The sequence below is a fragment of the Petaurus breviceps genome, unplaced genomic scaffold, assembly GCF_028583685.1.
Source record: "Petaurus breviceps papuanus isolate PSGF00001 unplaced genomic scaffold, PetGlider_PUasm1.0 90537, whole genome shotgun sequence".
NCBI classification, from domain to species: Eukaryota; Metazoa; Chordata; class Mammalia; order Diprotodontia; family Petauridae; genus Petaurus; species Petaurus breviceps.
In genome coordinates this window covers 439,172-462,455 of record NW_027187271.1, presented here as the reverse complement: position 1 = coordinate 462,455, position 23,284 = coordinate 439,172, and the positions used below count along the sequence as shown (strand labels likewise).

Genomic DNA, 23,284 nt, shown 5'->3' with positions numbered 1-23,284 from the left:
TTCAAGAGCTTATAATAGCTAGAAAGACACAACACATGCACATATAATAAACAAAGACCAAAACAATATAATTCTTGTACATTTAAATATAATTCCAGGATGTTCCACAGACCATATATACTATCTGGTTTCAGAGAAGGGAAAAATCAGATGACCTGAGTAATGGAGAAAAAAGAATAAACTCCAATTCTTTCACTTAGCTTGGTACAGAAAACTCATATTTGGAAGGGTGATCTGAATAGTTTAGTTTGGGGGTTTGGCTTACCCAGAGCTGGTCATCATTTCCAGGGGGGCTTTTTTTGACAAAGGCTCCATAGTATGTTGCAATGTTGCGGTGGTGGGAATATTTTTTAAGCATATTGATTTCTTGTTTGATCTCTTCTTCCTCATCCTAATTAAGGTAAAGGAATGTAAATCCTGGGGTTTTCTCCAATTCCCCTTCTCACCCACTATCCTAATCTCTTTACCTCTGTGACATCCATGACCTTGATGGCAGCCAGCTGCCCTGTCTTCACATGTCGACCCTGGGGGACAAAGAAACATGAGTGATCTAGGTATTACTTAGAGGCTAGAGCACAATGCTAATAAAGTCAAGATTATGCAGGTGATTCCCACATGGGCCACACAGTTTTGAAAGAAAAGGTATTATCATCTAACCCTGGTTAGAACCTAGCTCTATGTGCTATTGGTTATAAATGGGAGAAGATAGGGTAGATGTGAGGCTCCTTCTTTGAACTTCAAGTAAAAGAAATATGAAGATATCCGTGTCTTTGGAATAATGTGATGTCTGAGGTAGAGGAATGAACAAGACCCTATGCTTCAAGATGTAGGAAGCTGACTGGAACAATATTCTGGAGGAGGGGCGGGGGAGGGTAAAGGGCATCTTCTGTTGCTGTCCAAATGCTTTCTACCTCAGTGGAATAGGATGCATAAGGCCTTGATTTCTTTCGGGCATCCTTCTCTCTACCCTAGTTTGTGGGACATCTTTGCAAGCTTTTGTTGTTGGGGTGGGGAGAAAGGCAAAAGGCAGAGCTGAAATGTTCTAAAAATGACAAAAGGGATATAGAGAAAGATATCAAGGAAAGATACTGCTGTCTTTGTAGACTGGGCCCCACCATTCTTCCTGCTCCCCTTGCCTTGCCGCCAGCCAAGCATTCTGAAGCAAACCCTCCAAAGCTCTTAGAGGGGAAACTCAGTGTGTGAAGCTTCCCAAAGAGCAAAGCAAAGTAAGACAGCTCCCACGGGCACAGACACAAGGACTGCTAGTCCCACAGGTTATTTTTACTCTCAGCAATGATTTAAGACCCTAGGATACAGAAGCAGGGAGAATACAGAGATTCTATTTCCATAGCAACAACAAGAACTTTTGGGAAGGGGTGTGTGCACACCTCCCTAAACCTACACAGTAAATATGATACGTGTGTATGGGAAGAGAGGTGTAGGAGAGATGTAGGTGGTCCCAAGCAACCCAAAAACACACAAACTCTCAGAACCTCCCTCCCCATATGATACCATAGTCACTATAAGTACCCCCAGTTTGATAAATGTGAAAACTAAAACTCAGAGAGGTGAACACTAAAACATCTTCTAGGTGACACAACTAGTGAACAGCAGAGTCAGAATTCAAAATCAGGTCTTCTAAATTCAAGTCCACAGTACGGGCTAGATTTTTCTTAAGGACCCAAATCTGGCTCTCATTGGCTGACCAACAATATATTGGTCCCAGGCCAAGTTCCACCTGGTTACTGTTTGGGCCCTGATTGACTCAGAGTGAATGTAAATAGCAATTATTTCTGTTTTGGTCACAAACACTGACATTCTACCCCTCTCAGGGTGATTTTTTTTTTTTATGAGGTGAAAGAGGTCATTCTCTGCCTCATTTTTTACCCAGCCTAAATCAATGAATGGGCATTGCCTCAGTTAAACTGAGACCTGTTAAAGACCTTAGCTTAAAAAGGCCAAGGTCTCCTATTGCATTCAGGGCTATCTCCAGTTGATCTGATTTATATCTTGCCATTGGATTCTGATGGCTCTGGAAGATAAAGTGAGGCTGGTGACTTTACCTCGCCCTGCCTCACTTAAATCCAATTCACTTGCACATCATGGCATCAACTCCCTGAGGTATGTATGATCCTCTTTGAGAGTGAAGGACAAACAAACAACAACGACAACAACAGCAGCAGCTTTCTTCTATACCATGTTATTCCTCAATCAAATTGAAACGTTATCTTGTCTGCTAGGGAAGCAGGATTTTTGATTCATTATTTTACTTGGTGAAAATGTGTTTACAGTGAGCCATCTACTCTCATTGGTCTCTCTTGTGTCCATTATTATATGAATAATGGAAACATAAGTCTATAAAAACACTGTTTCTGTGGGAGGAATTAAAGTAACTTACATAGAGAATTAAACCTAAAATATTCATCTCACCCCACCCCCAACACAATAATTGTTTCTTCTCTCAGCCTCAGTTCCCTTATCTGTAAAAGAAGAGGACTGGGTTAGATGATCTCTAAGGTTCCATACAGCTCCTGTGAATATATACCTCTCCTCCTCCCCAATTCTAGTTCTGAATTTTCTGTTTTCCATTGCACAACCTGCCCAGTTCCAGGCCTGTTTCCAACATATGTCAGTACAGGATCTGTACTAACCTTATCTGAGGAGAATGGTCAGCAAAAGCTGTTCCCTTTCCCTAATCTCTTTTCTTTTTTTCTCTGATCACCACCCTTCTTCCCTTTCCCAAGACCCCCAACTCATGTGTTTTACACATCATCTTTTCTCTATCTTTAGGAAAAGGTCCCATTCTCTTTATATTTTCTGAAGAGTCCCCTAGAATCTTACCTTATACACTTGTCCATAGGTACCATTGCCAACCACTTCTACCAGCTCAAAGATTCCTGCAGGATCCTGGAGGAGGAGGAAGACAAAGAAATATTAGAGCTAAAGGAACTTAGTATGTCCAGTCTGGGTATGGGACTTGACAATTCCCAGAGGGCTGGCGATCTTGATGGGTCTGACCATGATACTTTTTTTTTTTAAACTCAAAAACAGTCAATGGTTCCTTATTGACTTTAGGAGAAAGTACAGACTTCTTAGAATTTGGCATTTAGAGTCTTCCACAATCTGGCTTCAGCCTACCTTTATCTTTCCAGCTTTATTTCATATCATTCCCTTTTGAATACTATAATATAGCTAAATTGGGCTTAAGTTCTGCAAAATGAACATGCCATCATTCACCTCATGCATCCTCACAAGCTATTCTCTTTTGCCTGGAATGTACTCGTCTCTTTCTTAAAATGGTTCTATTCCTCAGCTCAAGTGGGACCTTCTCTGTGAAGCCATCCTTGATTCTCCCAACTGATGGTAACTGACTTTCCTCATATTTTTGCAGAATACATTGTCTAGTATGTCTCCTTTATCCTGATCATGCTCTATACTGTATTATACTTATCTGTGTATGGGTGGTACCTTTGTTGGACCCAAGTTGGAATATAAGCACTATGGAGCCTAGGACTGTAACTGGCTATATAATTTTCATCTTTGTATCCCCAACCCTTAGCACAATGTCTGGCACAAAGCAGCAAAGCAGCACTTAATAAGTATTTTTCAAAACTAAAATTAATTAATTCAAGGGCTAATGGAATATGGGAACTAGTGGTGATCAGTGATTCCCCCATGCTGCTCTGAAGACTTCCCAAGTGCCCTTGCTGAGAGTTAAGAAGACAGAAGTGTTGAGAATATTCCTTAGCAGTTTTTTCTAAAATAACAACAAAACAAGTGTTAATGATGCATTCTAATTTTGGGGGGGTTTGGGGGAGGGGGGAAGACAAGGGGTTAAGTGACTTGCCCAAGGTCACACAGCTAGTATGTTAAGTGCCTGAAGTCAGATTTGAACTCAGGTCCTCCTGACTCCAGGGCCGGTGCTCTATTCACTGTGCTACCTAGTTGCCCCAATACATTTTGTTTTTATCACATTTTCAGCCTATGACTTCCCTCTTTCCTATACAATAAGCCTTCACTTGTAACAAAGAATAAAAGCAAAATAAAAACCCACCAACACATGGCAACAAAGTACTACAGTGGGTATCCGGAGCCCTGAATTCAAATCCTGCTTCCTATACTTACTACCTTTGTGACCCATGGCAAGTTACTTATTTTTCAGCCTCAGTTTCTTCATCTGTAAAATGGGGATAATAAAGCACCTACCTCATAGAATTGTCCTGAAAGGCTCAAAAGAGATAACAAGGATTTAAGTGCCTTCTACGTGCCAGCTACTGAACTAGGCGATAGGGATATAATGACAAAAAGTGAAATTTTCCTTAATCTCAAGGAGTTGACCCTTTATCAGGAAAGACAACATATGTACACAAACCTATACAAACCTATACAAGCTGGGGAGAGAGGGCACTGGCCGATGGGAAAGGGGTGGAAATCAAGAAAGGTTTCCTGTAGAGGTTGGTTGAGTTGAGTCTTGAGAGAAGTAAGGGAGTCCATGAAACCAAAGGGGAAGGTAGTGCCCTCCAAATCCAGGGGCCAGCCTTTGTAAAGGCAGAGGCAGATCCTGGAGAGAGGAGAAGGGAGAGGGGAGAGGGGCAGGGAGACAAATCAGGATTACTGTGCAGCAAAAGATGATGCAGAACAAAGTGGATGTATGAATAGAGAGAAAAGGTCATATTCAGGAGATGTTGCAGAGGTATAAACTACAAGACTGAGGATCTAGTGTGAGGAAGCAGGAGTAGTTAAAGGCAATGCTGATGTTGTGAACCTAGGCTGAAGTTCTCCAAAATATCTTAAATGATGTTCTTGTTCAGTAGTGTCCAACTCTCTGTGACCCCATTTTTGTTTTTTTTTGGCAAAGGATACTGGAATGATTTGCCATTTCCTTCTCCAGATCATTTTACAGATGAGGTACTGAGGCAAACAGGGTTAAGAGACCTACTTGCCCAAGGTCACATAGCTGTCTTAAGCCAGATTTGAACTCATAAAGATGTCTTCCTGATTCCAAGCCCAATGCTCTATCCACTGAACCAATATATCATATCTAAAACTAAATTAATTATCTCCTTCCCTCTTCCTAACTCCCCTATTCCTGCCAAGGGTATCACCACCTTCCCACTGATTCAGGCTTGAAAACTCAGTGTCATCCTCGACTTTTCACTCTCACTGCCGACAACCAAACTGTTGCCAAGTCCCATCAATTCTACCTTCACAACATCTCTCATAGACACACATCCTATCAAATTGTAAGCTATGAGGGAAAATGCAACCATTGCTGAGAAAAGGTGGTGAGGAAAGCAGGGTCATCAGCAAACTCTCTTGAGTTTCAGAAGATGGAAGGAAGAAGATGAGAAAGGAAGAGGTTTGATAAGAAAGGAAGTTTACTAATTATGAAGCTGGGGTTCTAGAGGACACAGAGGAAAAGGCTGGTAGATCTAGAGTAGGACATGCGAGGTCTGTGGTAGGGGTGTGATAGATGAAAGGGAATGGGCAATTGGAGATCAGTTGGAGATGAGTAATGAGGTTTACACAACAGCAGTGAGTGGGCTTCTGAATCACTGGAGTGAGGAGAGTATAAGTACCACTGAGGGGTGGTCCCTCCCAAAGGAAGAATGAGATCAGATTGTTTATGTTCTAGGCCTGACCTCATGGCAGATGGTGATGTTGTGTCCTGTAAGGTCCACTTTATATGGAAGCCTACAGAAGAAAACTCTGGGGGACAGAAGATGTAAGGGACCTTGTCCTGGGGTGGGAAAGGACAAGGCCCTTGAAGCTGGTAGGCAGGGTCTTGATCCGTCTGAGCTCTTTGATACCAGCTTTCTTTCTGCTGCATCCAGAGGGAGAAGATCCCAGCTCATCCAAAGCAATGACTCCATAAACTCAACAGTGAGAGGGGAAAGGACTTTCTTCTCTGTTGCATCTCTTTACTGTAACTCTGAGAAAAGGACCAGGGGTAGGGTGGAGTGTTTCTGTTCTGTGTTGTTCATCCTCGGTTTCATGTACTAGGTGATCTCCATGGGAACAGAATAGTCATGATTGCCTGAGCCAAGACTGCAGGTAGAATGGTGCAGCCAGCCAGGCTGGCACGGAAACCCTGAGAAACCAAGGCCTGAGACTCAATCCCTAAGGGGATTTTGGACTGGAAACCAAGACTATGCTCTATGAGAAGTTAAGATCTTGGCAATTGGTCCCATCACTTCCTGGCAAACAGAGGGAGAAGAAACAGAAACAGCATCAGATTTTATATTCTTGGGTTCAAAAATCACTGTAGATAGCAATTGAAGGCATAAAATTAAAAGGCACTTGCTCCTTGGAAAGAAAGCTATAGAAAATCTGGATGGCATACTAAAAAGCACCAACATCATCTTCCTGACAAAGGTCCATATAGTCAAATCAATGGTTTTTCCAGTAGCAATGTACAGTGAGAGCTGGATCATAAGGAAAGCTGAGCACCAAAGAATCAATACTTTCAAATTGTGGTGCTGGAGAAGACTTTTGGACAGCAAGGAGATCAGAGTAGTCAATACTTAAAAGAAATTAATTCAAGCTATTCACTGGAAGGTCAAATACTAAATCTGAAGCTTAAATACTTTGGCCACATAATTATGAGACAAGACTCATTGGAAAAGACTGATATCGGGAAAGCTTGAAGGCAAAAGGAAAAGAGGATGGCAGGATTAAGATGGACAGATAATGTCATGGAAACAAACATGAACTTGGACAGACTTGGAGAGACAGTGGAATATAGAAGAGGCTGGTGTACTCTGGTCACAAAGACTCAGACATGACTTAATGACTGAACAATAAATAAGGATTGGTATACTAATATGTTCTATATTAGTGAATCTTGTATAAATACAAGTATTAAGTTGTGAAAAATCTGGAATCACTAGATTGCTCTAATAGAAATGTTCATATTATTCTTTTTGCATTTAAGCAGATTTCTACTGCTTACTTTTGGTAAAAGCAAAATGCCCTAAACTTCTTGAACTGAGAATGTCTATGCTTAGAATCCATAGCTAGCTGAAATTCTTTGCTTCTTCTTTAACTTAGTCTACTTGTCATGATGAGTTTGCAATTCCATTTAGTTTGCCCTGGCAGTAGCAAGCATCCATGAGGAGAATTTCAGATGCCCTTAGGGGTAAGGAAACTGCCTGGACCTCTGTGAAGGAAGAATTATAGTGTGCAGTGTAGAAAAGGACACTTTTTGTGCAGACTCCAAGGATGGCCTTGTGCATTAAGAGAGTTACTCGAAGAGTTTCCACCCAGGACAGTTTTCTCATCTGAGAAAGGAACAATGCCAAATTGACCCAGGTCCCAAACTCTTGCAGGAGGAGCTCCATGTAGCTTGGGAAGCTCACTGTGGACCAAGTTTCTGTTCTCAGTAGGAACCAGTCTTTGCTCTTTCTTTTGCATGTGGATTGAGAAAGATCTGTAAGGATAAGCAAACAAATATATTTCATAAAATTTTCTAAATGCTTTTTATTTTGCTGGCTTACTTAGGAAACTCTGTGAAATGTTCCTTGTTCTGCAAATCTTCAAAATGTATTTAGAAATAATTGTGATTTTTTTTATCTGTACATGAGGGACTGCATGTGATAATGTAACATTGGTTTCTTTGAGACTTTACTCTATAGCACTGAGAAAATAAGTGAAAGGACATTATGCCTTCTCAAGACCATAGAGAACTATTCTGAATTTGGGATGAGAACTGTGTAAAAATTATTAAAAAGAAAAAAAAAGCACCCTTGCCTATGTTCTGGGGACAACAAATTTTATTTTATATATATACATATATTTGAATATTTGATTTTAAAATTTTCAATTCCAGATTCATTCCCTTCCCCCCCTGCCACCCACCCCCACTGGGGAGACAAGCAGTTCAGTATAGGTTGTACATGTGCGGCTAATGCAAAACAATAACATAGTAGATGTATTGTAAAAGACTGACTATATTTCCCTCCCTCCTATCCCACCTCCCACTTGTTCTATTCTCTACTTTGATCCTGTCCCTTTTCAAAAGTGGGTGCTTCCAACTTCCCTCCCCCCCCAGCCTGCCCTCCCTTCCATCATCCCCCCTCACATCCCCTTCCCCCCCTATTCTCCTGGAGGGTGAGATCCCCTATTTAGTGTGTATTTCCCTCCCTCCTCAAGCCAGATTCAATAGGAATAAGGTTGACCCATTCCCTTTTGCCTTCCTATTCTTCCCCTCCATTGTAACCATTTTCCCCTGCCTCTTCTGTATGAGATAGTTGCCCCACTCTGTCTCTCCCCATCTCCTCTCATTATATTCCTCTAACCTCTTAATTTCACCTTTTAAGTATAATCCCTTCCTGTTAAATTGGTCCCATGCCCTCTATCTATGTATACCTGTAAACGTATATGCACACATTCACATATGTATTCATATGCCCGCATACCCTCATATAAAGACATATATATATATGTATACATACACATATATATCTCTAATCCCTTCAACTACTGAGAAACATTTCATAAGTTACAATTATTGTTTTTCCATGTAGGAATGTTAATAGTTCAACTTTGGCCAGGTGGCTCAGCAAGCAAGAGCACCGGCCCCAGTGCCGGGACGACCCGGATCACATCCGGGCCCAGACACCCAGCACCACACCCAGAAACAACAACTGGCCGTGCAACCCCGAGCAAGCCACTCAACCCCGATTGCTTTAAAAAAAAAAATAGTTCAACTTTGATAAGTTCCTTATGATTTCTTTTCCCTGTTTACCTTCTCATGCTTCTTGTATCTGAATGTCAAATTTTCTATTCAACTCTGGTTTTTTCAGCAAGAATGCTTGAAAGTCCTGTATTCCACTGAATGACCATATTTTCCCCTGAAACATGATACTCAGTTTTGCTGGGTAGGTGACTCTTGGTTTCAATCCCAGCTCCCTTGACCTCCGGAATATCACATTCCAGGCCCTTCGATCCCTCAGTGTAGAAGCTGCCAGATCCTGGGTTATCCTGATTGTGTTTCCACAATATTCAAATTGTTTCTTCCTGGCTGCTTGTAATATTCTCTCCTTAATCTGGGAATTCTGGAACCTGGCTATAATATTCCTAGGAGTTTTCTTTTTGGGATCTTTTTCAGGAGGTGATCGGTGGATTCTTTCAACCTCTATTTTGCCCTCTCGTTCTAAAACATCAGGGCAGTTTTCTTTGAGAACTTCCTGGAGGATGCTTTCCAGGCCCTTACTTTGGTCATGGCTCTCAGGCAGTCCAATAATTTTTAAATTATCTCTCCTGGATCTATTTTCCAGATCAGTGGTTTTTCCCATGAGATATTTCACATTGCCTTCTATTCTTTCATTTGTTTGGATCTGTTTAACAGCATCTTGATTTCTCATAAAGTCATTAGCTTCCATTTGCTCCAGTCTAATTCTGAAGCAATGATTCTCCTCAGTGAGCTTTTGAGATTCTTTTTCCATCTGGCAAATTCGACTTTTTAAGGCATTCTTCTCCTCATTGCCTTTTTGAGCCTCCTTTGCCATATGAGTCAGTCTGTTTTTTAAGGTATTATTTTCTTCAGTCAGGCTGTTGACTCTCATTTCATAATTTTCTTGCATTGTTCTCATTTCTCTTCCCAATTTTTCCTCCACTTCTCTTATCTGCTTCTTAAGGTCCTCTATGGCCTGTAACCAGCTTGTATTTTCCTTTGAAGCTTTTGGTGCAGGAGTTGTGACTTCACTGTTTTCCTCCTGTTCCATGCTTTGCTCCTTTTTTTCCCCAAAATAGGAGTGTATTGTTGGAATCTTCTGTCTGCTTTGTTTCCTTTGCCTGCTCATTTTGCCACTCAATGATTTGACTTTTGGGCTTTTTGCCACAGTAGGACTCTGCCACCAGACAGGGGAGTTTTCGTCCCAAACACTGGGGTTTTCTCAGCTGCCGGAGGTATTAGATGGGTGCCCTCTCTGAGGTCTCCACACGCTCTGGCAAGCTGGACACACACCCCAGGGCCTCCACCCTAGACTGCAATCCAGATCCAAGCAGGTTAAAGCAAGAGCGATTACCCCACAGACTGGTGCTTGGTCCCCCTACACGCTGCAGGCCAGGAGCTGAAGCCCCTACGTGGTGCTGGCAGGCTGTGCCAGAGTCTCAGCGGTTTCTCGCCCCGGGGGTAAAAGCCACGCACTCCCACTTACTGGGTCCCAAAGTCCAGACTGCACTGGCCTCTCACCTTGTCCTTCGCATCTATGTATTGATAAATCTGGAAACGGCCACAGCTGCTGCTGATCTGGAGTCCCTCTGGCTGGCGGCTGGTCAGGCCCGCCCTGGGGCTAAAGCCGCAGAGTGGTGCTGGGCTTGGCTCCCAGAGTGCTGCGCTGGCCGATTCCTGCCGGCCTGCCAGGCTGTTCTCAGCGGGAGGTTAGCTTTTCTGTGTCATTTTGTGGGTTCTGCAGCTCCAAAGTTTGTTTAGAGTCCCCTTTTTACATGGATTGGGGAGGGTGGAAGCTGGAGCTGCGGGAGGGTCGTGCTTCTACTCCGCCATCTTGGCTCCGCCCCCGACAACAAATTTTAAACAGGAAAATGTATATACCAGGCTTCTCTGACTGTGCTCAGTTCTCCTAACATGGAGACACCCTTGAAGGGGCCTTCTGAATATGCCCAGTTTGCCTAACATGGAGCCTACTGCCATCCTACCACATGGGGCATATGTGGTGGGAAGCCTCCTTTGATTGGCTATCTTCATTTCTGAACCGGGGAAGACCAAGCGGGTCATCTGCAGAGTTCCTTTCTGCAGCTCTCTTTTCTGCTGTATCTAGAGGATTAAGACACCATTTCACTGACAACAGGATCTTCTGGTCCAAGAAATGGGCTGGGGGTGGGATGGGAGAGAGGTGTATTTGTTTCTGTTCTGTGTTGTTTATCCCCCTCAGCTTCAGGTGCCAAAGGGACTCCATGGGCCATGGAGCCAGGACTGCAGGTAGGCTTGTATACCCAACCAATCCAGTGTAGAAACCGAGACACCAGGGTGCCTAGAACTAGAGCCAGAGGCGTGTGTGGACTTAGAAGCGGGATTGTGCCCCGTGGGAGAAGCAAGCTAAGCTAGGAACCTAATATTCTTCCCTTCCCCAGAGACTGAGGTGGTGCAAAGGGGAGAAGGACTATTCCTCCCACAGGTCAGGGGACTAAGTTTGTACAATTGTCATTATACCTTTAGACGGAAATTTGTCAAAACCAAAAAACCAAAGACGACAAGGTGAGGAGCAGGGAGAGTTGTTGTTACTGCTTGTCCTTCTTTCTCAAAGCAGACCATGACATCAGGAAGGTGATGTTGAAAGTGAACTGGACTTAAGTGAGGGAGGGCTGTGCAAAGTCTCCAGCCTCACTCTCTCCTTCAGAGCCATGTGGCTCCAGTAGCAAGATAGAGATCAGGACTACAGGAGAGCACATAGTAATACTAAAGGAGGTACTACTGAATTTCAGGCCTTTAAAGTTTGGGTTGAAGGAGACTGCCTGGTATTTTTGTTGTTTAGCTGTGTCTGCCTCTTCCTGACCCCATGGACCACTGCATGGTATAAAAGATGTATCAGAGGCTCCAGAACCTGGATGACCTGAGCTCAAATCCCACTTCTGACACTTATGGTGTGAGCCTGGGCAAGCCATTTAACTTTTTAATGCTCTGTGCTACTCTCTAAGATAGTAAATTGAAGAGAAGGTGCTGACCTGCAATGGTAGAGGGAGTTTACTCATCTGGAATTTCCCTATACTAATGAAATCACAGTCCAATCTTCCTTTCACCTCTAAAGGAAAGGCCCCTCTGGATCTTCCTAAGTTTTAAGATGATGTTTTCTGTATCTGCCAAGGACCAATCCAGAAAAAATGAAATAGCAGGGAGGATCTAGGTGAGACATGAAGAAATTTCCCTAAATGAGCAGGACAGAAAATGCTAGGAAGTAGGGTCATGGAGTAAACACTGGGAAAAGCAGTAGCACAGGATTTAGAAGGCCTGGCTTCAGCTCCCACTGCTTATATTTACTATTCTCAGACCTTGGACTACCACTTTACTTTCCTGAGCCTCAGTTTCCTCATCTGCAAATGAGGTTGGACTAGATGGCTTCTGATCCAACTTTAGATTTCTAATTCCATATATGTGTTCTCTTACAGAATTTCCAACTGTCCCTGACCTTTCTAAGAAATAAATGTTCTTAATTTAGTACCTCCCTCTAGCCCAAACCTTTAACCATCCTCTCCTGGATACCGACTCTCCCTCTAAACTGATAGTTTCACCTAGTTATTAGTTATATCATTCATTCAACATTTTTTGTTTTGAATTGTTTATATATTTTGTCATTTCTATTTATTGTATATATAAAATTTATTTTTATGTCTATGCTGTAACATGTATATATTTTTCTTATGAGTGTTTTCTTCTCCTGTGTTAAGACTAGAAATGTCCAGAAACCCCACGCTTCTCCTCAATGGCAAGACTCATATCTTACCCCTTAGGGAGAGCTCCTTAATACATTTCTAGTTCTGGAAGCCTATATATTATACCATGCATGGTACTCAAGAAAGGGAGTAAAAATATGCCCTCCTCAGGGGAAATGAGAGGTACCACAGAGCTGTGGAGTCCTAAAGCACAGATCTTACTATCATGCCCCTACTCAAAAACTTCTAGCTTCCTTTTGCTCATAGGATAAAATACAAACTGCTCTGTTTGGCATTTAGAGCTCTTCCACACTTATTTCATGTTACTACCATTCAGAGTCTAAGTCCTAGCCAAACTGAACAACTTACTGTTGCTCACACAGTACATTTCATCCTCCCATTCCCACTGCAGTCTGTCCCCATGCCTAGAATGCACTTTTCTCACTCACATGAATCTCTTAGAATTCTTAGGTTCCTTAAAGCTCAGCTCAAACCTCTTACAGGAGGTTTTTCCCCTGTGCTCCCCCCCTCACTGGTAATACTGCCCCACATCAAATTACTTTAGATATATTTTATAGAGGCTCTTATATGTAAATAATTTTTCTCTCAGTAAAATACGAGATCCTTGAGGGGAAGAATATTTCTGTCTCTGTCATTTTGTCAATTTTGTCTTAGTAATCTCAGGCCTTAACATAATGGCTAGCATATAGCTCTTTAGTAAACACTTGTTCAAATGGTATTTAGAAAGGCCAGGTTTAATTGAAGTAAGCATGTTTTTTCAAATGATTCTGGAAGGTTTCTTGAATGAAGGAGGGTTTAGAGGATTCATATAAACAATGGAAGAAAAAAGTAAACAAAATGAGATTGTTGTTAATAGAAGGATTAGAATTTAAGAATACTTCAAAGGACCAAGTGGCATCAGTGGACAGTGTGTTTTTTATCCATGAAGCAAAAAATACAGAGATAAGATTTAAATTTTTATTTCCAAGTAAAATTGTAATAAAAATTTGCATCAGCTGACATAGTTGGTCTTTCTAGTCTTAACCACATAACATAGGAACCTGTGTCTACTGGTCTAGACAGTTAACCTTGCACATCCATAATTATAATTATAGGGTAGAGTTCTCACTTTTTTTTTTGCTTTTTTTTTTTTTGGAGTTAAGTGATTTACCCAAGGTCACATGGCTAGTTTTTGTGTTAAGTGTATGAGGTCGGATTTGAACCCAGGTCCTCCTGACTCCAGGGCTGGTATTCTATTCACTGGGCCACCTAGCTGCTCCAGAGTTCTCACTCTTAAAAGAGTCTGAAGTATATAATCTGTATTGGATTGCTTGCCATCCTAGGGAGGGGTGTTAGAAGGGAGAGAGAAAAAAATATGGAAGTCAGAATCTTATGAAAAATGAATGCTGAAAACTATCTTTACATGTAAGTGGAAAAAATAAAATACTATTTACACAAAAAAAAGTATGAAGCACAGGAAGAAAAGAATATTTACACAATCTAGAGTGGTACTCTCTGGGCTTCCATAGCGTGAGGAGTAATGAGGAGGCAATGTTCTTACTCTAGGGTCCTTTCCTTCCTTTAAGGAGTCAAATAAAAATTCTCCTATTCTAGAAAGCCTTCCCAGATTAATTCTCAGCTTGTTCTCTTCCTTTACTTCTCCTTCCCTAAATACTTACATTCAGTATATACTATATTGGTTGAAGGACCTATGCTTTCATCAGTGTAGGTATTTATCCCTCCAACACAGGTTACAGCTACTCAGTGGATACTCAGTTACACAGTGGATAATTTTTGAAAGTTGTTATGGTTGAAAAATATCTTATGCTGTGGTTATCCTCCCTAAATTTAGTTAGGAGGTTCCTTGGACAACAGATGTACAGTCTATCATTGGGCCCATACTTAAAATCCTCTTAGCTTGGTGGGATTTGTTAAAGGCTTGCACTCTATTGACATTGCCTTTGAGAACTCTAGGTAATCACACCATTAAGTTTAAGTATAGGATTTTATTGGAGGATGTACTAAACTAATTTGGTCTTATTACTCTTTTGATTGTACTTCAGTTTTCTTCCTCAGCTTCCCCAAGTAAGGAAATGATATGTTCTACAGGCAGACTTCAGAAAAACCTGAAAAGACTTATATGAACTGATACTGAGAGAAGTGAGCAGAACCAGGAGAACATTGTACACAGTAACAGCCACAGTGTGCAACGACTGACTTTGATAGACTCAGCCCTTCTCAGCAATGCAAGGACCTAAAACAATTCCAATTTCCATGATAGAAAATGCCATCCACATCCAAAGAAAGATCTATAGAGTTTGAATGAAGAGTGAAGGAGATGATTTTCTTTTTTGTTTTGTTTTTTTTCTTTCTCATGGCTCCTCCCATTCGTTATAATTCTTCTATACAACATGACTAATGTGAAAGTATGTTTAATAGGGATGTATATGTAAAGCCTATATCAGATTGCATGCTGTCCTGGGGAGGGGGGAGGAAAGGAAAGGAGAGAAAATTTAAAAATTATGGAAGTGAATGTTGAAAACTAAAAATAAATACTTTTTTTAAAAAATGGAAAGCACAGGGTTCTGGGGAGGCTGAGGAAGAAGGCGGCGGAGACTGTTGCTGTGGCGGAGCAGGGCCAGTGACAGGATGGCTGGGCACAGATTGGTGTTAGTATTAGGAGATCTGCATATCCCCCACCGATGCAACAGTCTGCCAGCTAAATTCAAAAAAACTACTGGTACCTGGAAAAATTCAGCACATTCTCTGCACTGGAAACCTTTGCACCAAAGAAAGTTATGACTATCTAAAGACTGTAGCCGGAGATGTTCACTTTGTTAGAGGAGACTTCAATGAGAATCTGAATTATCCAGAGCAGAAGGTGGTGACTGTTGGGCAGTTCAAAATTGGTTTGATCCATTGACATCAAATAATTCCATGGGGCGATATGGCTAGCTTAGCATTGCTACAAAGGCGGTTTGATGTGGACATTCTCATTTCAGGACACACATACAAATATGAGGCCTTTGAACATGAAAATAAATTCTACATTAATCCAGGATCTGCCACCGGAGCATATGATGCTCTGGAAACAAACATCATTCCTTCATTTGTATTTATGGATATCCAGGCATCTACAGTTGTTACTTACGTGCATCAGCTAATTGGAGATGATGTGAAAATAGAACGAATTGAATATAAAAAATCCTAAAACAGGCCTCTTGGTGATCTTTTTGGTTCTATTCCCTTGTTCGAATCAAGTAATCTCAAACATTCAGAAGCCACAGAATTGTGACATTTTTAAAGTATTATGCATTAAAAAACTAACACCTTATTTGGTGATACATAATTTGCTACAAGCTTATTGTAAACTATAAGAATGTGTTTAGTTTATAGGACATGATTTCTAAGGAATAACTTGTACCACATGATAAATGGATGCATGTAAAAAAAAAGTTTAACTCTGTAAATATCTTCAATGTTAACATTCAAGCCTTTGTTACCAACATAGTGCATGAATAGAAGAGTTCCAAACTGCCTCATTGTATACACTGTCCTCCTCTTTATACTGTAATAAACACCTTTCACTTACCCCCCCCCCCAAAAAATGAAAAGCATTTTCTGTACCTTAACTTATTTGATCCTGTGAGGAAAATGCTATTTTAATCTAGCTTTATGTGGTTAGAAATTGTCTAACCCGAAAGCTTACTGAAGAGATCAGAGATGCTCCAGGGAAACCTGAGGGTTTTAAGGAATGCTTAGATCCCACTCAGAGGGATCCACCGCAGTCTTGTTTTGAGTTCCCCAAATCTGATGTGTCCTACTTTTTGTGATCCCATTTGGGATTTTCTTGACAAAGATGCAGAACTGGTTTGCCATTTCCTTCTCCAGCTCATTTTGCAGATGAGGAAACTGAGGCAAACGGGGTTAAGTGACATGCCTAGGTTCACACAGCTAGTGTCTGAGGCCATATTTGAACTCAGGAAGATGAGTCCTTCTGACTCCAGTCCACTGCACCACCTAGCTGACCTTGCTGATGATATACATCTCAAACTGCTCAGTCCCAAAAATTACCTACTGCCAAAACGAGGGCAGTCAAGTAAGTGGCCTTACACATTGTCTGAATTCTTTAACACAACTTCACAAAGACCAAGCAGTGAGCCACACTTTCTGGGTTTCTCCTTTGCCAAATGACTTAATAAAATCCTCTCTACAAGTAAAAAAAAAAAAAGATAAGTTCTAAATGGGGTAAATGGGAATACCCATTTTAGATGATTTTTCAGAGGGTCAAATGAGAGATTCTAAAGAAAACATTGAAATAAGAGATATTTATATAAAAGTTAAGTACACAAGTTTTTCTGACTATCTAAATTTCTCCTCTACAGATTCTCTGTTCCCCTGAAATGAGCTCAATACAATCACTCCCTTTGTCCCCTCTTATCTTCAAATAGTTTCTCAAAGATACTCCTGGTTCTCATTATAACCCTCCTCCAGTGAATATTTTTTTCACTTATTAGAACCATAGAATGCCACAGCCAGAAGAGGTCATCTAATCTGACCTCATTTTTGCAGAGGCGAAAATAGGGAAGTGACTTTCCCAAGGTCACACAGTTAGATAGTGACAGGTCCAGAATCCAGGCATCTTGACTTCCAAACCAATTAGGATTGCCTCTTTATAGTACATACAATGACCATCTTTCACTTATCTCAAATATTAGAAAAACAATTCAGTATATCTGTTTTATTAATATAATAAAGATGAAAAGGATAATAGGGTTTTTTTTGGCTTTTTGGAGGGGGGAAGTTAGGGCAAGTGGGATTAAATGACTTGCCCAAGGTCACGCAGCTACTTTTTGTGTTAAGTGTCAGAGGCCGGATTTGAACTCAAGTCCTCCTGACTCCAGGGCCAGTGCTCTATTCACAGTGCCACCTAGCCACCCCAGGATAATAGTTTTAAGTACAAAGAGGATCAATGAATCACTTTTCTGTGGAAAAATTTTAATAATGTCTAACTACTAGGCAAGACCTTAATGGGAAAGGTATTTAGGAGGCAGAGATGTCACTAGGAAACATGGTAAGAAAATATTCCCCATGAAGCCTGAGATTCAGCAAATCATGATGAAAAAAATTCTCCTACATATATACTTACAGATATCTTGCTCAATCTAAGAAACAGGTGGGGCTTTAAACTGTAGCAAGAGGAATTAGTGGTCAGAATCACCCAATGAGCCAGGATTAGAAAAACACTAAAATTTTGCAATTCTGAATATTCTTTCCTCTAAATGGTGCTATGAGGTAGAAAATAGTATCTTCATGTTACAGATGAGAAAACTAAGCCTCAGAGGGGTAAAATGATTGTCCGCAATCATATAGAAGGTACTGGGCCTGTGTGTCACCTTTTTTCTCCATCCTTCCCATCCCACTGAAGACAATGATAAATCTAGGAATGGAGCAAATGAGAGGAAGCAGGTAAGTTAATTTCAATCATAAGAAAGTCACTTCAAACCAGAAAGGGGCAGGAAGAAATATTATAACTATTCAGGAGTACTTCAGAGTGAAGCAGGTATTGGCATGGACCTGGAATTGAACTGGCCAGGAGGTTAAGAGTATAAGGTATGATGTTAGCCTATTGGAGGAGACAACTCCAGAGTATGCCCACAGGACCTCTCTTCACATCACAGGTTACCCCACCTGCCCTTCCTCCTCTCCCCAAAAAGATTCTTTCCTGCTTGAACAAAAGTATTACCCAGCCTAGTCCTGTCAAGGGTGGGTTACCTCACCACTGGGGACAGAGTAGATGATGTGAGAGAAAGAAGACAACTTCCCAGGTAACCAAGGTACAAATCCATACAGGTTTTCACTCTTCAGGGGAAAATTCCTTCTCTGTGGGTATGACAAAACTGTTAAAGCACCAATACTCACTCCTGTCCCTAAATTCCCTTCTATCTCATTTCCTTAAGGTATCTGCATAGGGAAAGGGAAGGAGGGAAAGAGGCTGAGAACAGGTAAGAAATTAATATCAGAAAGGTGGCACAAATAGGATGTAGCTCTGGGAAGAGGTTAGAGGATGGGTGGCTGAGAGAAAACTTTCCTTATCGTTCCTAGAAAGAGTGCTCAGAGAACCAGAACACTGTACACATTAACAGCAATATTGTGTGATGACCAACTGTGTTAGACTTTAGCTCTTCAGAACAATGCAATCTAAGACAATTCCAAAAGTCTAATGATGGAAAATGCTATCCTTATCCAGAGAAAGAACTATAGAGTTTGAATGCAGATCAAAGCTTACTATTTGTCTCTTTTTTTGTTTTTTTCTTCTTCATGGTTTTTCCCTTTTGTTCTGATTTTTCTTCACAACATGGTTAATGTAGAAATATGTTTAATATGATCATACATATGTAGTCTCTATCAGATTGCAAGGCTGTCTTGGGGAAGGAGAGATGGAAGGAGGGAAAATTTTAAACTCAAAATTTTATAAAAGCTAATGTTGAAAACTAAAAATAAATAATTTTAAAATAAAGAGTACTCACCATGCACCCCTCCACATCACTCTTATTTTTAATCATGTTAAAAATCAAGAAGAAAAGAGTCAGTCAGCCAGCCAAAAAGCATTTATTAAAATAGATGCCAAGTGCTGTGTTAATTTAGTACTGGGGATATAAATGAAGTCGAAAAGTCAGTCCCTACTCTTAAGGAACTCAACGGTCTGAGGAAAGGCAATATGAAGACAACTATGTACAAATAAGATACATAGAGCTGCCCCTTCTGTTTCTTAGCTCTACACATTTTTTTTTCTACTTCAACTGGACTATAAAAGATATTGGAAGGCAGGGATCCTATCTTATAGTTCTTTTATACCCATATTTTGTAGTATAGTACTATGCTAATGAATGCAGGAATAAATGAAATCAAATTTGGAGCAGCAAGAATGGAGGCAGGGCACTAATACGCTCTTAGCAGAGCTATGAATTGGTGCAACAATCCTGGGAAATGGTTTTGAATTACACAAGAAAAGTCACAAAATTATTCAACCCCTTTGACTGAGAGAACACACTATTAAGTACATATCCAAGAAGACTGAACCCAGAGAGAAAAGAAACATGGTGTCCCAGGGTAACGATCCTGTACACCAAGATGAAAAGCAAGCTCAAAAGAAGCCGCAGGTAGCTGTATGGCTCCGCCCCTCAGAGTGCAGTGGGGTCTCAGTTCCAGCTTCTAGCCTGTTCTAAAGCCTGCAACAGAATAACCAGAGCAGGAATCCCAGATCTGCAGTTCTGTCACTCTGAATCAGTTCATTAACAGTGGCTGAATCCAAAAGCAACCTACTGAAATTCCAAACAGGCAAGACTACAGGCCCAATGCTCAGAGCAGGAGCAACAATCAGCCTTTTGCCCTGAATCAGACTACTTTGGAATTATACTAGAAGTCTTCAGATATTATAAGCCCAGAGAATTTTAGAAGTGTGAAGAGACCCTAACACAAAGTCAGTAGTGAAGAAGTAGGCTGGAAGACTGAGCAACCAAAAAAAAAAAAAAAGAATGCTTCATAAAAAGCTCTAAGGGTGACAGGGATGCTCAAGACCCAGGGAATGTCTCCAAAACAAAACAAAGCCTCAAAACACCAAAAACAAACAAAAACTCTACAGCCTGGGTACAAATTCAACTAGAATTCTTGGAAGAAATGAAGCAAGAGTCTTATATAAATAAATTAAATTTAAATAAATAAATTAAATACAAAAATAAAAAATTCTCAGTAAAGTATTTGGGGCAGCTAGGTGGCAAAGTGAATAGAGCACCAGCCCTGTAGTCAGGAGGACCTGAGTTCAAATCTAGCCTAAGACACTTAACACTTACTAGCCCTGTGACCTTGGGCAAGTCACTTAACCCCAATTGCCTCTGCCTTCCCCCTCCAAAAAGCAAAAAAAAAAAAAAAATTTAAACTGCTATTGTAAATGAAACAATAACGATATGGGGGAAAAAGGTGTTAAAGAAATGAGAGCTACAGAAGGAGGATTACAAAGGGAATTTACAGCTTGACAAAAGAAGCACAAAACCTTGCCCAAGCAATAAACTCCCTGAAAATTAGAATGGACCAAACAGAAGCCAATGAATCCATAAGGCAACAAGAAATGTCAAAACAAAGTTAAGAGACTAAAAAAAAAAAGAAAATGTAACATATCTCATAGCAAAAAACAATACAGAACAAAAAAATCCAATTATTCCAGTACCTGAAAGCCATGACTAAAACAAGAGTGTAAATATCATGCTTAAGAAATTTTTTTAAAAATATTTTTTAAAAAAATCCCGCCAGGGGTGGCTTAGGTGGTGCAGTGAATAGAGCACCGGCCCTGGAGTCAGGAGAACCTGAGTTCAAATCCGGCCTCAGACACTTGACAATACTGACTTTGGGCAAGTCACTTAACCCCAACTGCCCTCCAAAAAGCAAAACAAAACAAAACAAAACCCCAAATCCAAATAACATTTTATTTTGAGTTTTAAATTCTCTTTCCTTCCAGCCCCTCCCCACCCATTATGAAGGTAAGCAATATGATATAAGCATGTGAAGTCATGCAAAACATAGATTTCTATGTTAGCCATGCTGCAACAAAAAGGGGGGAGGCAAGAAAAATAAAGTGAAAAACAATATCCTTCAACCTGCACTCAGAATTCATTTAGTTCAAGAAATCTTAAAAGAAAAATGTCCAGACCTCTTAGAAGGCAAAGTAGAAAACAAAGAAATTCCAAAGTGAAAACTCCTAAGAACAACATAGCCAAAATCCAGGGCTTCCAGGGCAAAGAAAAAATATTGCAGTCAGAAAGAAAGAATTCATGTAATGAAGATCCATAGTCACGATTACATAGGACTTAGCAGTTGCCACTTAAAAGGAGCAGAGAACTTGGAATTTCCAGAAGGTAAAAGATATAAACTTGGGGGCAGAGCCAAGATGGTGGTGTAGAGTCAGGAAAACTCAGTGAGATCCTCCTATAATGACTTCAAATACATATAAAATACAACTCTAAACAATTTTTAAAGTTACAGAACCCACAGAGATGTGACAGAGAGAAACAAATCTCCTGCTGAAGGGAGCCCAGCAGGCAGACAGGAAGGGTTTATCGCAGCCTGCTGGGAGAAGAGCCCAGCCCCATGTGAGCCCGCAGTTTTAGCCCCAGGGAGGCACTGAACAACAGCAGCTGGAGGGGACTTCGGGAGAGTAGATCACCAGCAGCTGTGATGGTTTCCAGAAATAATCAACCCATAAATGCCAAAGACAAAGTAAAAGGTCAGTGTAGAACTCTGTTGGAACTGGGGGGGAAACAGAGGGCGGTCTGGCTGCTACCCCTGGAGCAAGAAATGTCAGAGGCACGGCGGCCCTGCAGCCACCTCCATGTTGCTGCGTCAGAGCTCCTGGTCTGCAGATCGTAGGGGGGCCAAGTGACCATTCAGAGGGTCTGGATCTGGATCACTGTCTTGGGTGGTGGTACTGAGGTGTGTGACCAGTGAGCCAGAGCTTGTGGTGTCTATAGAAAGGGTGCCCTCCTAATAGTTCCAGCAACTGCAAAAACCCCAGTGATTTGGGATAAAGCTCTCCCCTCTGGAAGCAGAGTTCTACTGTGGCAAAGAGCTCAAAAGTCAATTAACTTAGGGGCAACATGAGCAAGCAAAGGAAGCAAAAGCAAACACAACAATCCAATTTTAGATTCCTTTTTTAGGGACAAAAAGGATCAAAGCATGGAATGGCAGGAAGGCAACAAAGTCAGAACTCCTGCACCAAAAGCCTCCAAGAAAAGTATGAACTGGTTACAAGCTATGGAGGAGCTTAAGAAGGATTTTGAAAATCAAGTAAGAGAAGTGGAGGAAAAATCGGGAAGAGAAATAAGAATGATGCAAGAAAATCATGAAAAAAGAGTCAACAACCTGACTGAAGAAAATAACACCTAAAAAACAAACTAACTCAAATGGCAAAAGAGACTCAAAAAGCCAATGAGGAGAAGAATGCCTTAAAAAGCCAAATTTGCCAGATGGGAAAAGAATTTCAAAAGCTCACTGAAGAGAATAATTCCTTCAAAATTAGATGGAAGTAAATGGAAGCTAGTGACTTTGAGGAATCAAGATACTATTAAACGGATCCAAACAAATTAAAAAATAGAAGGCAATGTGAAATATCTCATTGGAAAAACCACTGACCTGGAAAATAGATCCAGGAGAGATAATTTTAAAATTATTGGACTACCTGAAAGCCATGATCAAAAAAAGGAACCTAGAAATCATCTTTCAAGAAATTATCGAGCAAAATTGCCCTGATATTTTAGAACCAGAAGGCAAAACAGAAACTGAAAGAATTCACCAAACACCTCTTGAAAAAGATCCCAAAAAGAAAACTCCTAGGAATATTATAGCCAGGTTCCAGAGTTCCCAGATCAAGGAGAAAATATTACAAGCAGCCAAGAAGAAACAATTTGAATATTGTGGAAACACAATCAGAATAACAGAGGATCTAGCAGCTGCTACATTAAAGGACTGCAGGGCTTGGAATATGATATTCCAGAGCTAGGAGAGTCACCTACCCAGCAAAACTTGAGTATCATGTTTCAGGGGAAAATATGGTCATTCAATGAAAGAGAGGACTTTCAAGCATTCTTGATGAAAAAACCAGAGTTGAATAGAAAATATGACATTCAAATACAAGAAGCAAAAGAAGCATGAGAAGGTAAACAAGGAAAAGAAATCATAAAGAACTTGTCAAAGTTGAACTATTTACATTCCTACATGTAAAAAAAGATCATTGTAACTTATGAAACTTTTCTCAGTATGAGGATGATTGAAGGGAATATAAATGTGTGTGTGTGTGTATATATATATATATATATGTCTATATAGGAGGATATATGTGCAT

General features: G+C 40.7%; 1 protein-coding gene and 1 pseudogene across 1 annotated transcript in view; one reads left to right on the top strand and one right to left on the bottom strand.

Annotated features, from left to right (window-relative positions):
• The window catches only part of MINK1 (misshapen like kinase 1), a 63,933-nt gene that overhangs the window by 22,842 nt on the left and 17,807 nt on the right, over positions 1 to 23,284 (bottom strand). Inside the window, exons 2-4 of the mRNA XM_069063315.1 lie at positions 2,842 to 2,907; positions 468 to 524; positions 266 to 391 (exon numbers count right to left, since the gene is read on the bottom strand). Of these exons, the coding sequence (XP_068919416.1) occupies positions 266 to 391; positions 468 to 524; positions 2,842 to 2,907 (249 nt within the window). The remainder of the gene's footprint in view (positions 1 to 265; positions 392 to 467; positions 525 to 2,841; positions 2,908 to 23,284) is intronic.
• Positions 13,459 to 20,136, top strand: LOC138142187 (vacuolar protein sorting-associated protein 29 pseudogene; annotated as a pseudogene).